General features: G+C 47.7%; 7 protein-coding genes across 7 annotated transcripts; 4 read left to right on the top strand and 3 right to left on the bottom strand.

The window, feature by feature from the left end:
- Window positions 1–686: 686 nt before the first annotated feature.
- On the top strand, window positions 687–1,844 carry N7516_005708 (uncharacterized protein; the record flags this gene model as incomplete). Its single annotated transcript, XM_057218428.1, has 1 exon — window positions 687–1,844. One exon carries the CDS (start codon window positions 687–689, stop codon window positions 1,842–1,844), a length of 1,158 nt encoding a protein of 385 aa, XP_057072519.1.
- Window positions 1,845–3,120: 1,276 nt separating this feature from the next.
- On the bottom strand, window positions 3,121–3,387 carry N7516_005709 (uncharacterized protein; the record flags this gene model as incomplete). Its single annotated transcript, XM_057218429.1, has 1 exon — window positions 3,121–3,387. The coding sequence occupies one exon, from the start codon at window positions 3,385–3,387 to the stop codon at window positions 3,121–3,123; it is 267 nt and encodes an 88-aa protein (XP_057072520.1).
- Window positions 3,388–3,623: 236 nt separating this feature from the next.
- On the top strand, window positions 3,624–6,102 carry N7516_005710 (uncharacterized protein; the record flags this gene model as incomplete). Its single annotated transcript, XM_057218430.1, has 3 exons — window positions 3,624–5,108; window positions 5,169–5,273; window positions 5,326–6,102. The coding sequence occupies 3 exons, from the start codon at window positions 3,624–3,626 to the stop codon at window positions 6,100–6,102; spliced, it is 2,367 nt and encodes a 788-aa protein (XP_057072521.1).
- A 516-nt stretch (window positions 6,103–6,618) lies between these two features.
- Window positions 6,619–6,885, bottom strand: N7516_005711 (uncharacterized protein; the record flags this gene model as incomplete). Its single annotated transcript, XM_057218431.1, has 1 exon — window positions 6,619–6,885. One exon carries the CDS (start codon window positions 6,883–6,885, stop codon window positions 6,619–6,621), a length of 267 nt encoding a protein of 88 aa, XP_057072522.1.
- A 1,796-nt stretch (window positions 6,886–8,681) lies between these two features.
- On the top strand, window positions 8,682–9,896 carry N7516_005712 (translation initiation factor 6; the record flags this gene model as incomplete). The annotated part of the gene is made up of 5 exons (XM_057218432.1): window positions 8,682–8,716; window positions 8,772–8,843; window positions 9,025–9,111; window positions 9,214–9,402; window positions 9,536–9,896. The coding sequence occupies 5 exons, from the start codon at window positions 8,682–8,684 to the stop codon at window positions 9,894–9,896; spliced, it is 744 nt and encodes a 247-aa protein (XP_057072523.1).
- Window positions 9,897–10,598: 702 nt separating this feature from the next.
- Window positions 10,599–13,497, bottom strand: set2 (SET and WW domain protein; the record flags this gene model as incomplete). The annotated part of the gene is made up of 4 exons (XM_057218433.1): window positions 10,599–11,168; window positions 11,242–11,322; window positions 11,373–12,985; window positions 13,101–13,497. 4 exons carry the CDS (start codon window positions 13,495–13,497, stop codon window positions 10,599–10,601), a joined length of 2,661 nt encoding a protein of 886 aa, XP_057072524.1.
- Window positions 13,498–16,001: 2,504 nt separating this feature from the next.
- Window positions 16,002–17,156, top strand: N7516_005714 (putative AT DNA binding protein; the record flags this gene model as incomplete). Its single annotated transcript, XM_057218434.1, has 3 exons — window positions 16,002–16,043; window positions 16,090–16,204; window positions 16,300–17,156. The coding sequence occupies 3 exons, from the start codon at window positions 16,002–16,004 to the stop codon at window positions 17,154–17,156; spliced, it is 1,014 nt and encodes a 337-aa protein (XP_057072525.1).
- Between the last annotated feature and the right edge of the window lie 1,276 nt (window positions 17,157–18,432).

Below are 18,432 nucleotides of genomic sequence, written 5' to 3' on the forward strand. Positions count from 1 at the left end.
CTATCGCAAGGGAGTGAGATACATCACATTCCGTCCACACTATTGAGATCGAGAGAGGATCCGCCACTTCGACTGGGCGATGTTAATCCACAACCCTGATGGATCAGATTGAATAGTGCCATTGTTATAGTGAGATTCACCAAACTATCGGATTTCTACTCTGCAGGACAGGTCTAGACAGGGGCCCTACCCCAGAATTAGGCGCCATGGCTTCGCCTCGATGGGTTCAGAAATACGACAATTGCCAATACCATCCACAACATAATTATGCATCTCCAGCGGGATTTCTCTACCTCAGCCAATCGACATAATCCTTGTCAAGCCGATTCTTATCTACAAAGTTTAACCATCATGCTGGAATGATGGATCAGACCGATCTCTTTTGGGAAAAAGAAAGTGACAGGTTGAGACTGCTTCCCCGATATACTTTTGAGCCACGCTGAGATCCGCATCGCCCCGTCCCGTGTTGCGAACCCTCTTATACGTCCACGCATGTCCAAATCATAAATATCGACATCTTCCCTCATGAAATCTGCAGATTCCTTACACTCATTGCGTGCATTGGTAAACGTCTTGGATTGGCAGTCTGCCAACATTTGACATCTCCACACACTCTCTTATTCTCTTTTGATATACTTCCAGGCCATTCTTTTTGCCCAAAATCATTCTCTAAATTTCCCATTGTCATGTCTTATCTATCTTACTCACTGGCGGCGGCCTCCCTACTCGTAACATTCATTGTCACCGTTCTTAACGGCATCTGCTATGCAACCTCGAAAGCCTCGCCAGATGTGGCCTCGACTATCCTAAGTGCAGTGAGCTGCGTGGCTTTGATTGCCCTCGGTCTGCTGCACCACCAAAACATTCAAACCGGCTGCCAACAATGCATATGTTTCGCCGGCGGGTATCTACTCATTGCCGCTGCAGCATCTGCCGGAGCAATGGCAATGAGTCCTCAAGCCTCGGTCTTTGTGGTTCGTTCTGTGTTCTGGGCACTATCAGTGTTTGCACAAGGCTTATACTGTGGATTCCTCGCGACGACACTAGTCCAGAAGAAGTCCAATCCTGAATGGCCGCGTGCTTACTCCGAAGAGCCCTACTCCCAGGAGCTCAAGGATATCCCACAAAGCCCTGATTTCCTCCCATCTCCCCCTCGAGTATGCGACTTGTCCGAGCTATTTGAACCCAAAAGATCCTCACTCCGCAAATTCCCTCGGCGGTCCAGCCGCTACTCAGACGCAACACTCTGTCCTTCAAGCACCAAGGAAGAGAAGCACGCTTCCATCGACACAAATTCTTCAACCCACACCTCACCAAGCCCATCTCCAACACAAGACAGAAGATCAGACACCCTCCCAGACCGGGACACTCGCCCCCTCCTCCGAGGCCCCCACAGCATCCGCAGCATGCCCAGCCTACGCCGCAATCCACCAACCGCACTCTCCTTAGACAGTCTAGCACCCCCACCAATGCCTTCACCAACGGCATCCACAACCCGCGTCGACTCCCCAACACAGTCCACCCCCAATGGCTCAACGTGGGAATACAACCCATTCGGCGAGGACAACATCCACCCTCTCTTCCGCTCAACAAGTCCCTGTCCATCCCCAACATTTGCCCCGGGGACAATGGTCAAAGCCTCGCCGAGCGCGGGACAGACCATCACCCCAGGAACGATCACGCGTATGAGATCTGCCCGCTCCCTCCGTGACCAGGCAATGCGTACGCCATCCCCGTTGCCTGGGTTGGACTCGGAAGAAACCATCCGCACGAGACCGAATCCGACTCGGGGTGGTTTTGCTATGCAGAGATATGACTTGAACGAATCCCCTTATGAAAAGTGATTGATCTACCTCGGTACATCGTGATCTGCATGACTTGCAAAGTTTTCTTTTTTCTTTTTCTTTTTCTGTTCTTTGGCTTTTAGCCTGCTTTTTTGTATATGATGGATGGACCTTTGGATATATATGTGTATATGGGTGGTATAATTGGATATTCTTGAAATGAATTGCTATTGTATATACTAAACCAGTGAAAGTATATATATAACTATATTGGAGTTGAGTAGTAAATGTAAATTTCATTAATTCCAAGGTTGGGCCTTTGCATTAGATAATACCTGGAAGTTCCCTTCCATTCTACCTAGGTATAATGACTGCATTCTCTATTGACAATACTAGTATATTCATGGAAATTTATGATAATTATTCGAGCCAATCGTATAGTATACTTTGTAGAGTACAATTGTAGGTCATCCGCATGCGTTGCTGTCACCGACTCTTAGACCAAGTGGATCCATATATTTTTTTCTGTAGGGGGAAGGGATATAGAAGGTAGAATAGTATATAAGTATTATATAGATATCCCTGAAGATAATAAAGTCGACAAGACAGACAATATCAGACAATATCAGCATACTATTACTATTGTTTAGTTACTAGACAAGGTGAACTCTGTTATGTTCGGGTGAAATACTCCGGTAGGCTTGTGCCGGAAGTGGCTGGGGATTAGAGAGATACCCGTACGGAGTATGGAGTTATGGAGTACATGATCACCTAGTACTATTGTATTGTTCTTAGGCAGAAAGGATAGAATGAATGAAATGAATAACTAGTTAGTCTATTCATTGAATATATTATAATGTATAATGTATAATGTTTAATGTATTGGGGTTTGCTATTCTAATCCCCGAGCCCCAGCCGAGTCAGCAAAAAGTCGCCGATGGCTCAATAGAACCCCCCCAATAGACCAGGGAAATCCGGATGGATTATTGATTATTCTAATAGAAAAATCGATTTGAATGGAGAATTCGAATTGTATTGTTTATAGAGAGATTGATATATTGTTTCTTATTGTTAATCTATGGGAAGAAGAATCCAAGGTTCAGGTATATCCCATTTAATTGACTTGTTTTGACCTTTTCCCTTTCTTCTTCTTCTTCTACTCTCTCGACTTTTTTTTTTTTTTTTCTTTCTCTTCTCATCTTCTCACCCGGTCAAATCCTGCAGTAGATCTCTCTCTGCTGTTTTCTCTTTCTACTTCGCATACTTTTTTTTTTTTTTTTTTTTTTCCCCAAATCCATTGCTTTGGTAAGTGATTTTCATGAATCTGGACTACTTGTCACCTCTTTTCTCCCTTCCAATTTCCCTTTTCCCTATTCTTTGACGCCTCCCAAACCCTGTCTCCTTGATCTTGGCCTTGAGGTTCTTTGGGACCGTTGGGACCTTTGGACCTTGGGACCTTGGGACCTTTGAGATCCTTGGGATCTTTGGGATCTTTCGATCTTTTGATCTTCGGATCTTTGATCGCGTGTATCTCTACTTCGCGCCTTTCCTGCCAAGCCTTTCTTTTCCCATTGCTACCAACAGTGACGTTTCCTTTCTGCATTCTGCATTTGGCAACGCGACTTGTACTTTTTTTTCTCTCATCCTTTTTTCTACTATTGTCCCCCCTTTGAAGCCACTCTACCTTTTTTTTCTTTTTTTTTACTTCAAATCCTATGATGTATCCTACATTTGATCTACTGTTCAATTTCCCCTCTCCCTGAATTTCCCGCTCAACCCCTTGCTGCTACTGGAATCAATTTTCCCCGTTCAAAACTAATTTTCTCCAGACCAACAGCGATGGTGGGAAGAAAGAAGAATCGCGCGGCTGCACAGCCCACTACTACCACTACTACCACTACTACCACTACTACTCGTGGAAGAGGTCGAGGTAGAGGACGTGGTCGCGGCCGTGGCCGCGCCAGTCTACCTGGCCATCTTCCTTCTAATGAATCATCGAGCATACCAGAAGCTCGCTCGCGTATCATCAAATTAAAAATTTCCCCGCTCAAACTAATTCAACATGCTCAATCGGCTTCTGATGCCCCTGAGGAAAATGAAAACGCAACTGCGGTATCACAAAACCCAGAGACTCCTCGCACCCGGCGTCCTCGACATCCCCGGACTGTCCCTAAGTCCTCACGGACCACCCGGCAGTCAGCAAGACTGAAGCCGGATGGAGATGACGCCTTCGAAGAAGATGTCTCCCCAACCAAGGCCGTTGATAATCAAATCACCGAGCCAGATGAGGACATGAACTCTGATCACTATGACGAGGAATTCAAATCCGAACCTCCATTTCAAAAAATCTCTCAATCTCCTGAACCTCGCATGGTTGCTTCAGCCCCCGTGTCGCCTGGAGCTACCCAAATCGACCCTGCTGATGCCATGGTCGACGATATGAACAATAACATGAACAACATCTCAGAGCCAGCCAAAGCGAAGGCTGAGGAAACTCCCGTCGATCAAAGTCCCAATATTTCTCAGATTGAAGCAGCGCCAATCAGTGCGTTGTCTTCACCCCGACTCGTGCGCAAGCGGAAGTCACCCGAACTGCAAGATGAAACCCCGGATGTTGATTCCGAGGATCCTAAGAACAAAAGGCTTCGCGTTGATGAGACTGAACTCGAAGAGACCCCAGAGAGCCACTTCCAAAATGGTACAGAGCTTCATGCTCAAAATGGAACATCTCCCGAGGACATCCCTATTCCTTCAGAAGAATTCGACCCCCCTGCTTACAACCCCGCTGTTCGAGGTGGCCGTGGAGGTCGGGGAGCCCGTGGCGGCCGCGGTAGAGGACGTGGCCGGGGTCGTGGTCGCGGAGGCCGCGGAGGAGTCGTTGGCCCAATTCGACCTACAGCAATCACAAAGCCTCGCGGTGGCCGAGGACGTGGCCGTGGTGCCAAGGCCACCATTATCAAACGCGGCAAGAAAATCGAAGACGAGATCTGGGACGCCACCGAAAATTGGCGTGGTCCCACCCCATCGCCTACTCCTGAATCACTGCCGACAAAAACTCGCCAGGACGAAATGTCTGCGCTCTTCAAGAAGGTTGGCCAGGCGCAGCATATTGCGCTGAGTTTCATGGCCGATCAGAACATGCACAGACTTGCACGCGATAAAAATGCCCACAAAGACTGTCCTGAATTCGAACAAGTCCAGCGGGATCTGGATGAGTACGAACGCAAGGCAATTGAGAGATTGAACAACGAATACAAGGCAAACACCGAGCTGGAGACTCGAAAGCATGAAGCCGATGTTCACACCATCAAAGACACCGCAAGGGTAAGTTTGAATTTTATTCCTCTCATCTCATCACCGAAGGATTCTAACATGTGGAAACAGCTACTCATCGAGCAAGTCCAAGAAGAGACGCTCACAATGCTCATGGGCAAGATGATGGCCCTGATTCAGGGCCGCAGGGTGGCCGAGGATGATGAACACACCGAGGTAAGTGCACTGAAGACTTTCAAAAACGAAGACGCAGCTAACCCGTCTCCAGTACGACACATCGGATTCAGAAGAATCCGTGAAGCAATTCCTTTTCCGAGACGGAGAGACGGCGGTCCGACAGGTGGAGCGTGGATTTGCAGCGGAGACAGTTCGGGACCCGGAGGGGGCAGTTGACTTTGTGGCAGCGGACGAGGGATGGGATGAATTCGTCCAGAGAGTACGGATGGGCCGCTTGAACGAGGAGGTCGCGCCCACTGAAATGACCGACGAAGACGCTCTTCGAGCGTATGCCAAGGATGCCTTCGGCAGCATCCTTCATGCAGCCTCCTACACCCAGGGCCAGGAGGCGACTGGCAAGGTCGTCGGCGGCTACGATGGCGCCGCTGATCTCCCAGTGCACCCACGTGCACTTTCAATCCTGGCAGATGCGGCTCTGACCGAGCCCCTGCCACAACACCTCCCAATGATGCGCACCGACCCCAGCATCCACCACCGGGCTCTCCTCCCCCAGCCCGCCCACGGCCCTCCTCCTCCTTCCTCCCTCCACGGCCACGGGCCAACAGACCCGCGGTCCTTCATCCTCCCGCGGCCCACCCCAACCCAGCAGCCGCGGCGCCTTCTCCCCGCCCGCCAGCAGCTGGGATTGGGGCTGGGCCTGCCGGACCCGTTCACGATGAACGGGCCCCCGCAGCTGCCCCCTCCCCCTGGCTCCAACTTCGCGCGCCTGCCCCTGCCGGGCTACATGCCCCAGGGCCATGCGCCCTCCCTGTACTTCCCGCCGCCCCCGCCCGGAGCCCACCCCCAGCCCCCGCCGCGCGGGTACTAGACCCGCCGGCTTATACTTTGTTTGTGTAGCGTTCCCCGCAGTTGATACCAATTCCATTTTTGTACGTTTAGTTGCGATGTCCTCCCCCTGAGTGGGGATGGGGGGGAGGGCATCAGAATGAATACCGTCTTTTCTCGTTTGAATTGATTTCTGTATGAGTTGAGATGTAAGATGAAGGGATAGTAAGTAGTAAGGTGAATATCAAAGCAAAACAGGTTCAAATTGAAAGTGAAAATGAGCAGTAAGTGAGCAGTAAGTGAGATTCAAATGAAACTGAAACCAAGAAATAGTCCTGGAAGTGAGAGAAGCCCAAGTAAGAGAAGACGGAAAAAGCAATATTCGACACGAAGCCTATATCATCCTATCATATTCAATCTTTCTACATCCCCCTTCTCATCCTATTCTTCGCCTATATCATCCTATCATATTTAATCTACACCCCCCTTCTCATCCATATCATATTTAGACTTCGCCTATATCATCAATCATATTTAATCCTTCTCCCCCTTCTTCCTTCTACATCCCCTTCTCATCTTCTACTTCTTCATGCTTCTTTTTCACGTATCTCACCTTCTTGAACCGGGCACCGGGAAATAGCCAGCTGCCACTAGCACAGAGATCGGTGTTTACCGGGAGCATTACGGTGCACCGATGGATCAGTCCGAGTCTCCTGAAGATTAGCGATAACCTGGCCAAGGGGTTGCTAGTTGGCATCGACTCTGCCATCCCCATAACCAAGGCGTTATCCCCAAAAGCCATGAGACTTCCATATATGCTCGGCATTTTCGAGAGAGAATGCAAGCTCTTTCTTGGACTCTGTCGAAGAGCACGCATCGCTTTCCAGAACAAAGTCGCCTATCAACAATGATCAACATCGTGCTTACAGTCAAAATACATGAGCGCAGAAGAATATCCATCCAACAATGGAAGATGGGAAATCGCAGTCCATTCCCCGTGCAGAAGATGAAAATCACAAAAACACCAGCCCCAAACTGTGAGAGGATCAAGGGGAAATGGTAGTGAATAACTGCTACGATACGATGGAAATTCTACCCTTCTCTCTTCTTACTCGCCTTTTCTACTTTTTCTACATTCATCTTTCTTATTCATTCTCATTCTTCAGATTCCCCGTCTAATCTTAATTTCGCTATTTATTACCTCTATCTGTTCTCTGTCTCTCTTCCCCCGTTTTTCCTTTTTGGCCCCATTTTCCCAAATTGCTTCGACTCATCCCCGTCTGGTGTTTCCTTCTGCCGACTGCTTTTGAAAGTCTTCAGAGTACGGACTTCAATATACTGACTATCTTCTGCTACTCTGCGGTACTATATAGATACCGCCCACCAAACTCATCCACGAGACGAAGCCGATCAACCAAAGACAGGATCCCTCTCCTTCAATTATACCCCACAAGTTGAAGGATATATATATTGTGGATAGATCCCGTCAGCGGAGAGGCAAACATGGCCATCACCATAAAGATCGACCAAAGAAGCCCCAGCTCAAAATCGAAACCTGGGATTCGAACTCGGGTGTTCAAGGTCCCGATGCCTTCCAATCCGCGTGATCGAAAGGAATAGTGATAAAATCACAGTCACAGGTCAATCGACTGGTATCAACAAAGTGCAAAAGATTGAAACTTTCCAGGGGATGGGAAAAATTACACACAAAGCACCACAAGACGGTCTACACAACCGTTCTTACCAATAGGATGCAGGTCGTGCAATCTCTACGACCAATTTCGGTCTTGAAGACTCGCACCACAGATCTTGCCGGTTTCATCATAGAAAGAGTTGTGAACAATGAAGAATCCCCGGTTTGGGTGCACCCGGTGCAGCCCCGAGGATGTCACTCGACAGAATTGTCGTACCTCAGCCGTACCTGCCCATGGAGCAACATTTATCTCGGACAGGATGAGGAAGATGCTTGCGCCAGCATTCTATGCTGTGCTTGTGCATTGGGTATATTACTTGAGCTCTTCAATTTGAACCATTTTCGATGTTTAACTTCACTTTCTCTATGGTATACATCTAAATCAAACATTCTTATGGTTTGATACTAGGGTTAACAAGTAACATCATGTTCTAGCCAAGGTATGTGTGGCTGTGTATGACTATGACTGACATTATAATCAATAAAAATAGAAATAAAAATAAAAATAAAAATACTCGAACGAATGAAGTCGAATGAATCATCGAGATGAGACAGAATGAGTCAGTAGAGAATGAGGTAGTGGTACTTAGGCTCCCATACTGTAGACCATAATAAAATAAGTACCAGTACATTATATCAACCCACCATCCTCGCCTCTGCGGCTCCGGCGGGGCAAACTCCAGCGACGTTTCTGATTGGCCCGAGCTTTTGGTCTTTTTTCAGTTGGATCGCACGTCTCTGCCAATTTATTTATCACTCGGCTTCATTCTTCAAATCTTTAGATTCTTGGATTTCTTAATTTCAAAATCACTTGTTTCTGTTTCTGTTGCATCTGCTAGTTCGATTTTCGTTACCCCGCTCCACACCGCACACTTTTTCCCAACCCTACTTTTTGCAACATCTTCTGATCCTCTGATCCTCTGAACATTATGGCTGTTCGCGCGCAATTCGAGAACTCGAACGAGTAAGATACTACAAGCAAAGAAAGGTTGGGACTCGGATTGACGGTTTCCATCTAGGGTCGGCGTTTTCTCTTGTCTGACAAATGCCTACGCTATCGTTGCGGTTGGTGCTTCGGAGAACTTCTACAGGTGGGTTATTCAGACATTCAGAAGGGTGTGGGATTGGGGATTGGAGATTTGGGACTGGCATTGATAGGGATGATGGATGTGAAGACATATACCATCGTCAATACCGTGCCGTTTCAAATCTCAATCTCTAACCTCTGCCCCAATACACCCATGAACAACCCCAACTAACACAAAAATTCAGTGTCTTCGAATCCGAACTCCAAGATGTTATTCCCATCTGCCACGCAACCATCGCCGGAACCCGCATTGTCGGTCGTCTAATCGTCGGGTGAGTCGGACATAGCCAGATCTCGTTCCAACCGAACAGCCTTTTCTGGCGGGAAGGAAAACATCCATCAAGAAAACACAAATGCTAATATCTTGCCCACAGTAACCGCAAAGGTCTTCTCGTTCCCACAACCACCACAGACCAAGAATTGCAACACCTGCGCAACACGCTTCCGGCCGAAGTCAAAATCCAACGCATAGAAGAGCGCCTCTCCGCGCTTGGCAACGTTATTTGCTGCAACGATCACGTTGCAATCGTGCACCCCGATCTGGAGCGTGAAACCGAGGAGATGTGAGTACCAATAAAGTGTTTACAACACCCTAAAACACCTTTTCTCCCCCACTCTATTCTATTCCATTTCAAACTTTCTTCCCTTGCTTTTTTTTTCTTCTTCCAAAACTGACATATCTCTTTCCCTCCCCAGCATCGCCGACGTCCTCGGCGTAGAAGTCTTCCGCCAAACAGTAGCCGACAATGTCCTCACAGGTTCTTACATGGCCCTCTCAAACCAAGGTGGAATCGTCCACCCCAAGACCTCAATCCGCGACCAGGACGAGCTCTCTTCCCTCCTGCAAGTTCCCCTCGTGGCAGGCAGTGTGAACCGCGGATCTCCCGTCGTCGGCGCCGGAATGGTCGTCAACGACTGGCTCGCCATTACCGGACTGGACACCACAGCCACCGAGCTGAGCGTTATCGAGTCTGTGTTCCGACTTGGCGAGATGGCGCCCGGTGGTGCCGGTGCTGCCGGTGTTAATAAGGATAGTATTGTGGAGAGTTTCTACTAGATATGTTTGCGATCTTCTTCGATTGGCTTACTTTCTGGTGAACCTTCTCTATACGGTACATTGTCCTGTTCTTATTTTCACGCTGGAATGATTTTTTGATTGAAAGTACTGGTATTTTTTTCTTTTTTTTTTTTTTTTTTGGCCTGTTCGGCTTCTGTGTTCTCTTGCTCCTGTTCGGTCTGATGGGTCTTTCTTTTGGAGTCTGTAATGCCTATGCTTGCATATACTCGAATGAATTATGCATGATGGATGGAATGTGTAGCATTAAAGATTTTTTAAACAAATTAATCGAGATATAGATGTTGACATTTGAGAATATTGATCATTGAGATGGTCTTAATCCTTCCTATATAGCTTTAGAGATTCTGTATGGCGTAGATCTCAAAAGAATGAAGTAATGAAGCTTACAGCTCAACACAGGCTGAATTGATGCAAACTATGATAGTGGCACTTGGGCTCGGGGGTATTGTCGACAGCATAGAAAGCAATAGAAAAAGCAAAAAAAAAAAAAAAAGAATAAAAAAGAATAAAAAAAGAATAAAAATGGCACAAAAGAACACGTTAGAAGCAAAAAAGTAATGCAGGCTGTTGAGATATCAGATTCAAACCCTCCCATCTTCTTCCGACTCTCTCTCGCTTTTTCAGTCGCTTTTGGGTATTGATGCACAAACACAAAATAAGACAAGAACCGCTAAAGTTGCTTCATACCTGTCCCTCAATACTGAGCTGAGGTTGCTCCGTTTGTGGACCATTCTCCACCTCCACCTCTACCTCCATTTTGACGTCAACTCCAGCACCGGAGTCGCCTTTCGAAGGTGAAGGGTCGGCTCCGGTGTTTCCCATGCTGGTATCACCATCGGCATCATCTTCAGGTCGATCGGCTGGAGGGGGCGGAGGAGGAGGGGGTGGAGGTGTGGATTTCTGTCGTTTAGAGGGAGACGCGGATCCGTCTTCAGCGTCATCAACATTCAGGGTTCCGTTTCGCTTGCGTTTGAGGGATGCGGCGTCATCGTCTTCCAGGGGAGAACTCGCAGGTGCACCCGCGGCGGCGTCATCGTCGCCTGTACTGTGAGCCTCATTTCCGGGGTTCGGGGTGGCGTCTAGGGACTTCTCGCTGTCGAGCTTCTCGCGATTCACGTATTTGGCTGCGGCCTTGCGGAAGAAGGTCTTGCAGTAAGTTTTTACGGTTTGCTGATGCTTCGTGGAGACCTTCGCGGTGGGATCCTTGACGCGATTATTTTTGTAATCGCTTTCAACGAGCTTCTTCGCAGTCTATTGATAGAGAATGTCAGCATAATTATACCCCATCAGAAAGAGAACCGAAAGTGAGCGTCCGCGATCTTACCTCTTTTGCAAATCGTTTCAGATGATGGTCAGGGATTTTGTGTTTGTACTGATCCACCACGGGCTTGATATGCGGGAAAAGCTGTTGCTGTGTTAGTCCAATTATATCTCGTGTTCTGCGTAAACACTCACAGTGTTTTCATATATTCTCTTCTGTTTCTCCAGCGGAAGCTTCCTCCACTTCTCTCCATCTTTGTGTTTTCTCTCCGATTGATCGGCGGAAGGTTGAGGAGTCACAGGTGTATCGGTTCGGTGCTCAGAGGGTGTGTCCTCCTGAGTGTTCATAATCCCATCAATGATACTCTGTAGTGCCAAATTTTGTTGATTTTTGGCAGGCTGGCCCAGCGCAGGAGTAGCGGGAGTAGCAGGCAAAGTTGGCCGTTCCCATGTTGTTTTGCCCGATGCAGAGTAGTAATAAACGCGGCCCTCCGCCTCCGCTGTATACCATCCCTCAGGCAATGGCCGAGGACCACGACGGTTGGGTTGTCTGGGTCGCTGAGGACCTCTGTCTCTTCGTTGCTGCACTGGTCCACGAGGAGGATCGTACGCAGGAGACGGAGAGCGAGTAAGAGATCGCTGGCGCTGCTCCTGCCCAGTTTCGCGGCGCTCGAATTGGTTGATTGCCTGCTTCGCGTCCTTGCCGCGTTTCATGCGTGGGATTCGGTAGGCGACTTCCAGACCAGCCCAGCTCTCGAGCAGGGCGACTGCTTTCTTCGCGACGCGCTCATCCTCACAGGTCGTCAACGGCCGGATATTCGTCTCAATCTTGGAGTCCTGGATCTTGTTCCGGGTGAGTCGCGGGAACCCGTCGAGAATGTTCAGGATCTGCAGAACTACGTTCTGGTCTTCCTTCCATTGAGCGAGCTGGGAGTTCAGGATCTGGTATCCGTGCATTCTGACCACGCGGTTGCGAACGCGTTCATCGTCACAGCGCTGGATACGGCCTAGCAGTTTGACCGCGATCCACTTCTCCTGGCACTGCACAAGAGCCGCCATGACCTTGGTCACACCGTCCTCATCCAGCGACTTAGGCTGCACACTGTCCACATACTCCTCGTCGTCCTCTTCCATCTTCTTCTTCTTTGGGCGTTTTGCCACCACAGTATCCCAGCCATCGGTCTCGTCAATACCAAGAGCCTCGATAGTTGCATTCGATAACTTGGTCGCACGCTCAGTCTGAGTGCGTCCGCCGATGAATCCCGTGCACATCGGCTCCCCACAATAGCAGGGCTGGGGGTCGGCACCGTACCGGTCAACATTGTAGTTGAAAACCAGCTCCTCACCAGCCTGAACAGCACGTTCGGCGAAGATCCCCATACGTAACTTCTCACCCACAACCCATTTGTCAACATAGCAGTTGGGATTGCACGAGTGATTGCAGAATCGTCCCAGGTTGCCTCGCTTGGTCGCATCGACAAATTCGCCCTTGTTCAAGGACATGAAGTAAAAGTGCTTGATACCTTCCTCATCATATTGTCTCATGCGTTTTCGAAATTGCTGTTCTCCCACGACCTCACCGACATATTCGTAAATCAATTCGCCCGGGTCGAGATTCCTTTCCGCGCGTAAACCGAATCCCTTTTTTTCTGTTTTGATAACGGAGACCGGGGCAAACTGTCTTTTTTGAAACCGCTGGTTTTGACAGTCGGAGCCACAGCCGCAGTCGCCTGCACATTCGATCTTGGTCGCGCGGTTGATACAGTCTGAATCCTCGCCACATGCGATATTTTGACCAAGCTTCGAGTCTACAAGAGTGGATCAGTGATATGCTCGCAGATGTTCGATGATGCCCAAGTGCGAGATGTCCTCTTGGGAATCGGACAAGAAAGACACCGAGGCTACTCGAAAACCAAAACTTACCCCACTCTTCAGCGCAATCACATTCCATGGCATGTTCGGTATATCCCATGTATTTGTTGGCGTAGATACAGCCAGGGATCTGTTCAAAGGTGGCGAGCGCATCCTGGGTGCTATCGGGCAGGTGCGTGTACAGCGGCGGAGATCGCGACGCGACTTTTTGCGATGAGCTGCGGGACAGCTTGAGCGGTTGACCCGGGTCCTGTTTAAGAACGATCTCGCCGATGTTTTCCTTCATTGTATCGGATGCGTCGGAGTTGGGGGAGGACTCCTTTTTCGGAGGAAGAGGAGATGGAGAGGAGGTACGCGAGCCGCCGTTTTTCAAATGATAGCCGTTTACCGGAGAGTGAGGCTCCATTTTGGTAGGCTGTTCAGAGTCCGCGTGGTCATGAGTAGACATGACGACACGGACTACAATTGAGGAGATATGGAGAGAAGGAAATAGGTAGAGGTAGAGGTAGAGAGGAAAGAAAATCAAAGAATACGAAGTTCGGGGATGATTCTGCCAGGATATGCCCTCGGGAATCAAGGGGGTTGCCAGAGCGGTAAAAGGAACAATCTCATTGATGAAAAAAAAAAAAAAAAAGAATCTCCTAATTTGACTCAATTCGAAGCTATTGTCATTTTGCGTATCTCTCACCGCCTTGAGCCTAGTCTCATTTGATTTTGTATAGTCTTTGTATGAACCTGGGGTGATCGGGGGTGATCTGGTGTTGATCTGGGGTGATCTGGATGACCTGGGTGACCTCTGATTTTCACCTCTGGTGGTGTGTATATGGGTGCCTCTTGGGGAGGTTAAGCTCAATTCGACCTTAAGCGGTTCATGAGAGTAGAGTATAGTATACTTTGTATAGACAACTCTAGTAGAGTAATGGGAGAGTGACAAGTAGTCTTTCCTCGATCCCAATTGTGTTTTTAACATTTTAATGTCTTTGGGGGTGTTTCTGTTCATGATCCCGCGGGAAGTGTGACATCCGGAGTTATCAGGCCTGGAGCCTTCAAAAGCTGACAGCATAAGCTGGGAAATGTTATAGTTGGTTTAAAAAAAAAAAAAAAAAAAAACAAAACAAAAGAGCTGAAAAGGGGAAAGGTCGGAATCTGCATACAAGACGGTGAAAGTTCAGGAGACGAGAAATCGATTGGAGGAGAAAGCAGGAAAAAGCGCGTCTGCATGTGTTGTTCGTCAACGTGGAAGAGTCTGTGCGTTACTTGTATAGTCCGTATGTAGTAGGGATTAATTAATTATTTATGTTAAATACCATACTAACTAAATAATACAATACAATGTGATAGATGTGATAGATGTGATATATAGATCTATATGGTTAGAATATATATGCCTGAGGCTAGAATTCTATGTCATCAATGGATTCTCACTTCCTCACTTCTTCTTCTTCTTCTCTTCTTCTCTTCTCTTCTCTTCTCATCCCATATATAACATTATTCTCCCCCCCAAATCCAATTTACTCGTATTTTACAAACTTGAACCTCATGGCTGCACCTCAGCGGAGTCCCCCCTATCCACTCGGCTCATCTCTACCAATCGTCCTGACCCATTTTCATCAGAACCACCCGCTGCATGACAGACGCGCCCTTTTTCTTTTTTTTTTTCTTCTTTTTTTCTTTCCTGTACGATCGCCCACTCTAACCGCCCCTGAGGCTAGCTTCAAACAAAATCTTTTTTTCACTCTCTGGCGTTCCAACGTCCCGGGCCAATGTTGTTCACCTATCAAAATCCACTCTCAGCTTTAATGATTCCACTGTTTACCCGAAAAGAACACGACGAAACCAAAACATGCACTAAAAGGGCCCTAAGATGGCCCCAAAAAGAAAACAAGAAATAACGCTTCCTCAACTGTCCCTTGGTTCTGGAACTGCCAGGACCAACCGATTCCCGAACCAACGATGCAATCCGGCTGAATCTAAGCCTATCTTATACATCCGTACTCCGTATATTACCTACTTAGGTAGCCATTACCATCCCCCTCTTCTCCCCCCACCTGGACTCATATACAAAAAGACCAAAAAGACCATATACAAAAAAAAAAAAAAAAAAGACCTCCCCATCCGTTCGATGCAAATGCAGCCCCCACTCCTCTCAACCCCTCGATTGTACTTTCGGAGGAATCAGAAATCCAGTCTCCCCGCTTCCCGGTCTTTCTTAGTGGTAATTTTGGCCTTTTTTTCCCTTCGAAACTCTTCTGGAAAAAAAAAAAAAAAAACAACACATATGAAACTGGTCCCAGCTGAAACGCCTATTTTCCTCTATTAACTTGGTATGCTTGGTACTTTACCCATATCCATCTAACCTGTACTGTAATACTCTCCAGAAAAACATTGTCCCTGCAGCTTTCCTCCCGAACGCTGGTCTCCTGCGCGATCCCGGCTGCTCAAGTCCGTTTGGCCAGAAAATCTTCCTGCAAAAAAATCCCTAAAAAAACATTAAGGGATTTTTTTGAATGGAGTTTGATTCTACTGCTCTTTTTTCATTTTCTTTGGCTAGAAAGCCTTCAATTGTCATATCACTCGTTTTCCTCTGTCATCCCTTTTGTTTCGTCTCCGTGTGAGAGGATATGGGGACATAAGAGACCTCCCTCTCGTTCTCTGTTGGCGCGTGTCTTTTTGATTGATTTTTTTTTTTTAATATTCTTTCTCTCTCACTCTCTTCGCTTTTCCTCTCAGACATAAATGAGAGATCAATTGATCTAAATTGTGTATCACGACCCTGACGACTCCTGTTCGCTGTCCTTTTTCCGGGATCATAATCTGGGAGGCTTTCTTTGTTTTTTGTTTTTTTTTTTTTCTCTTCTTCTTCTTCTTCTTTTATTGCTTTCTTCCACGTTATATTCTTTTCTTTTCGGAGGGAAAGGGAAGCCGGCTATAATCCGCTTCCATGGTCTGGATATGTCAAATCCATCTGATAGGCCATGGACTGAGGAGGACAAGGTATGGATTCTTTGCCCGGATGTGAATTGGATGCTGACCAATGCAGTACACTCTACTCACTGAGATCCTCAAGAAAGCTGGAATTCCTTCCAGCTATCTAGTACGTATGATTAAAGAATGTGGAATCACTCCAAGCTGGGAGCATATTCCCCTTCCTCAAGGTATTATTGTCCAATTGCCGGCCAAAGCAGAAAGAGTGAAAAAAAAGGCTTTGCAAATCAATATCAACATGGCGCTAACACCTGCCCCGGTCAAGGCCGTTCACTCAGCTCGTGCAAAACGGCCTATCTCAATATGGTTCAGCAGCCTGTGCACCCTCCAACACATTCTGTGGTTCCATTTCCACCGCGATCCGATATGACCGGCCCGCCAGCCCCAATGGATCCCAGCGCGATGCGCAAACGACCATTGTATCCTTCCGACAAGCCAATTCCTCGTGCAATTCAACCAAGGCCACCAGCCAGTACCGCCTCCTACAGCAGCGAAAGCGGAGCATCAGCCCAGCTCTCCCCAAGACTAGATCTTGGCCCCGGCGAACCACCCCGTAAACGGGGACGTCCAAGCAAAGCAGAGACCGAGCGACGCAAGCTTCTAGCTGAGGCCCGTGGTGAAACTTACCCAGCCCCGCGACGGTCAGGGTCTGGTAGACCCCAAGTTCCTCCTTCGCCGACAAGTCCTGCGGCAGGCCCATCGTCTACACCATTCCCGCCAGCACCTCAACTATTCCATGGACCCAAGCCTGTCCCAACCCAAATGCTCTACGACACTTCAACCGTGCTCTCAGCTGTTCCACCACCCGGTCCCTGTCCCGCGCCAAATGACGAGCGCCGCGATATGCCAGGCCGTGCCATGGGCACCAACATGCGCGAACTACCCCGGCCAACAGAGATGGGCCATCCCCTCCCTTCACCACATGCCTTGCAACTAGGCCCCCCAGACGCGTTCCCTAGACTCGGCAACCCAGCCGAGCGGCCCTACAGCTTCGCAGCAGACCGATTCTCCCCGCCAGACAGTGGTCGGCGCGACTCGGTCACTAGTCGACCTGAGCAGCCACCAGGACCGTACTCGGAAGGACGAATGAACACGACACCAGCCGAGAAACCTCCCCGATGACCATTGATATTGATATTTTCCTTTTTTGTATCGTCGTTTTCATTTTTTTCGATCCCAGTCTCGATTATATCTTTCTTTCGACTTTCGATTTCAGCCTTTTGTTTTTTGAGGCCCAAGCGCCATGAATGAATGATCAAGCCATTGATGAACAATAGACAGCGTTCTCATGTTGTGTTTATTGTGTGTGTGGTTTTTTTCCAAGCTCTTCAAGCGACCCCTTTCAACACCGACTTTTCCTCAACAATACAGCACCCCCATGCATGCCTAACACTCTCCTTTTATCCCCGTGTGTCTGCCAACCTAGGTACTTTATACCTAAGGTCAGATAGATCATAGGCCACGGGATGGGAAATGATTTTACTTTCCTTCCCTCTTTTGTGACAGTGACCTTCATACATTCATTGATGCGTCCACGAGTTCCATCACGTTCGATGAAGATAACGGCCTTCATATTCTTGATATTCAATTTGCCTTATTGAATCTTCACACGATTGCCCCCATTCAAACAAGCGAGTCTTTCCACTGCTTTCTTTCTGCTCCTGCTTCCCACTCGTCTCCTAGGCAAACACACAATTTTAATATTGTGCAGCCTGCTCGAAGTACCACGACCCAAGACAAGACAAGACAAGACGTTTACGCTAATTGATGCCCTCCATGTTTAGCATCTTTCTTTTTCCAGTCTCGCTGTCATACTTTCTACTTCCTACCTCCTATCTTTCTGCTTTTTTCTTTCTCTCCAGCCCAGCCCAATGTCTAGCGTGCTATGCATTTGATGATGACGATGATGCATTATGTCTATTGCTACATGGCGATGGCGGTTCTTTGAGCCTTTCGATTTTTTTTTTCTTTAAGGCCTGTTTACCTTGTATTTTATCCTACTATATTTCTGATATTTGATGATATTCTGTTTCCTATTTTGAAATTTTCTGAATCTTGCCTTTTGACTTTGTGTTGATTCTCTTCTATCTCGACTCTCCTTATAAGGTGATGTCTCACATTCTTTGCTTTAGTTAATAATGAACTGATGGTATCCAATTCCACACATATCACTTTGGTCCCCGTTCTTCCTTGCTTATTCCCAATGTACACATTTCAAATCCATATCTTTATACAAAGATACTACTCTGGTACCAGTGCTTAACCCTGGTGTGTAGGTACTTGAATTATAACTCTCAGACTCAGACAGAATACTTTCTGTACTTTATAATTGTACTTTTCAAAGAAGTTTGTTCAACAGGTAATGCATATATATGGGTTAAAGAAAAGAATGGACAAA

The sequence above is a fragment of the Penicillium verrucosum genome (genome assembly GCF_028828655.1).
Source record: "Penicillium verrucosum strain IBT 35672 chromosome Unknown utg000002l_segment0_segment0, whole genome shotgun sequence".
NCBI classification, from domain to species: domain Eukaryota; kingdom Fungi; phylum Ascomycota; class Eurotiomycetes; order Eurotiales; family Aspergillaceae; genus Penicillium; species Penicillium verrucosum.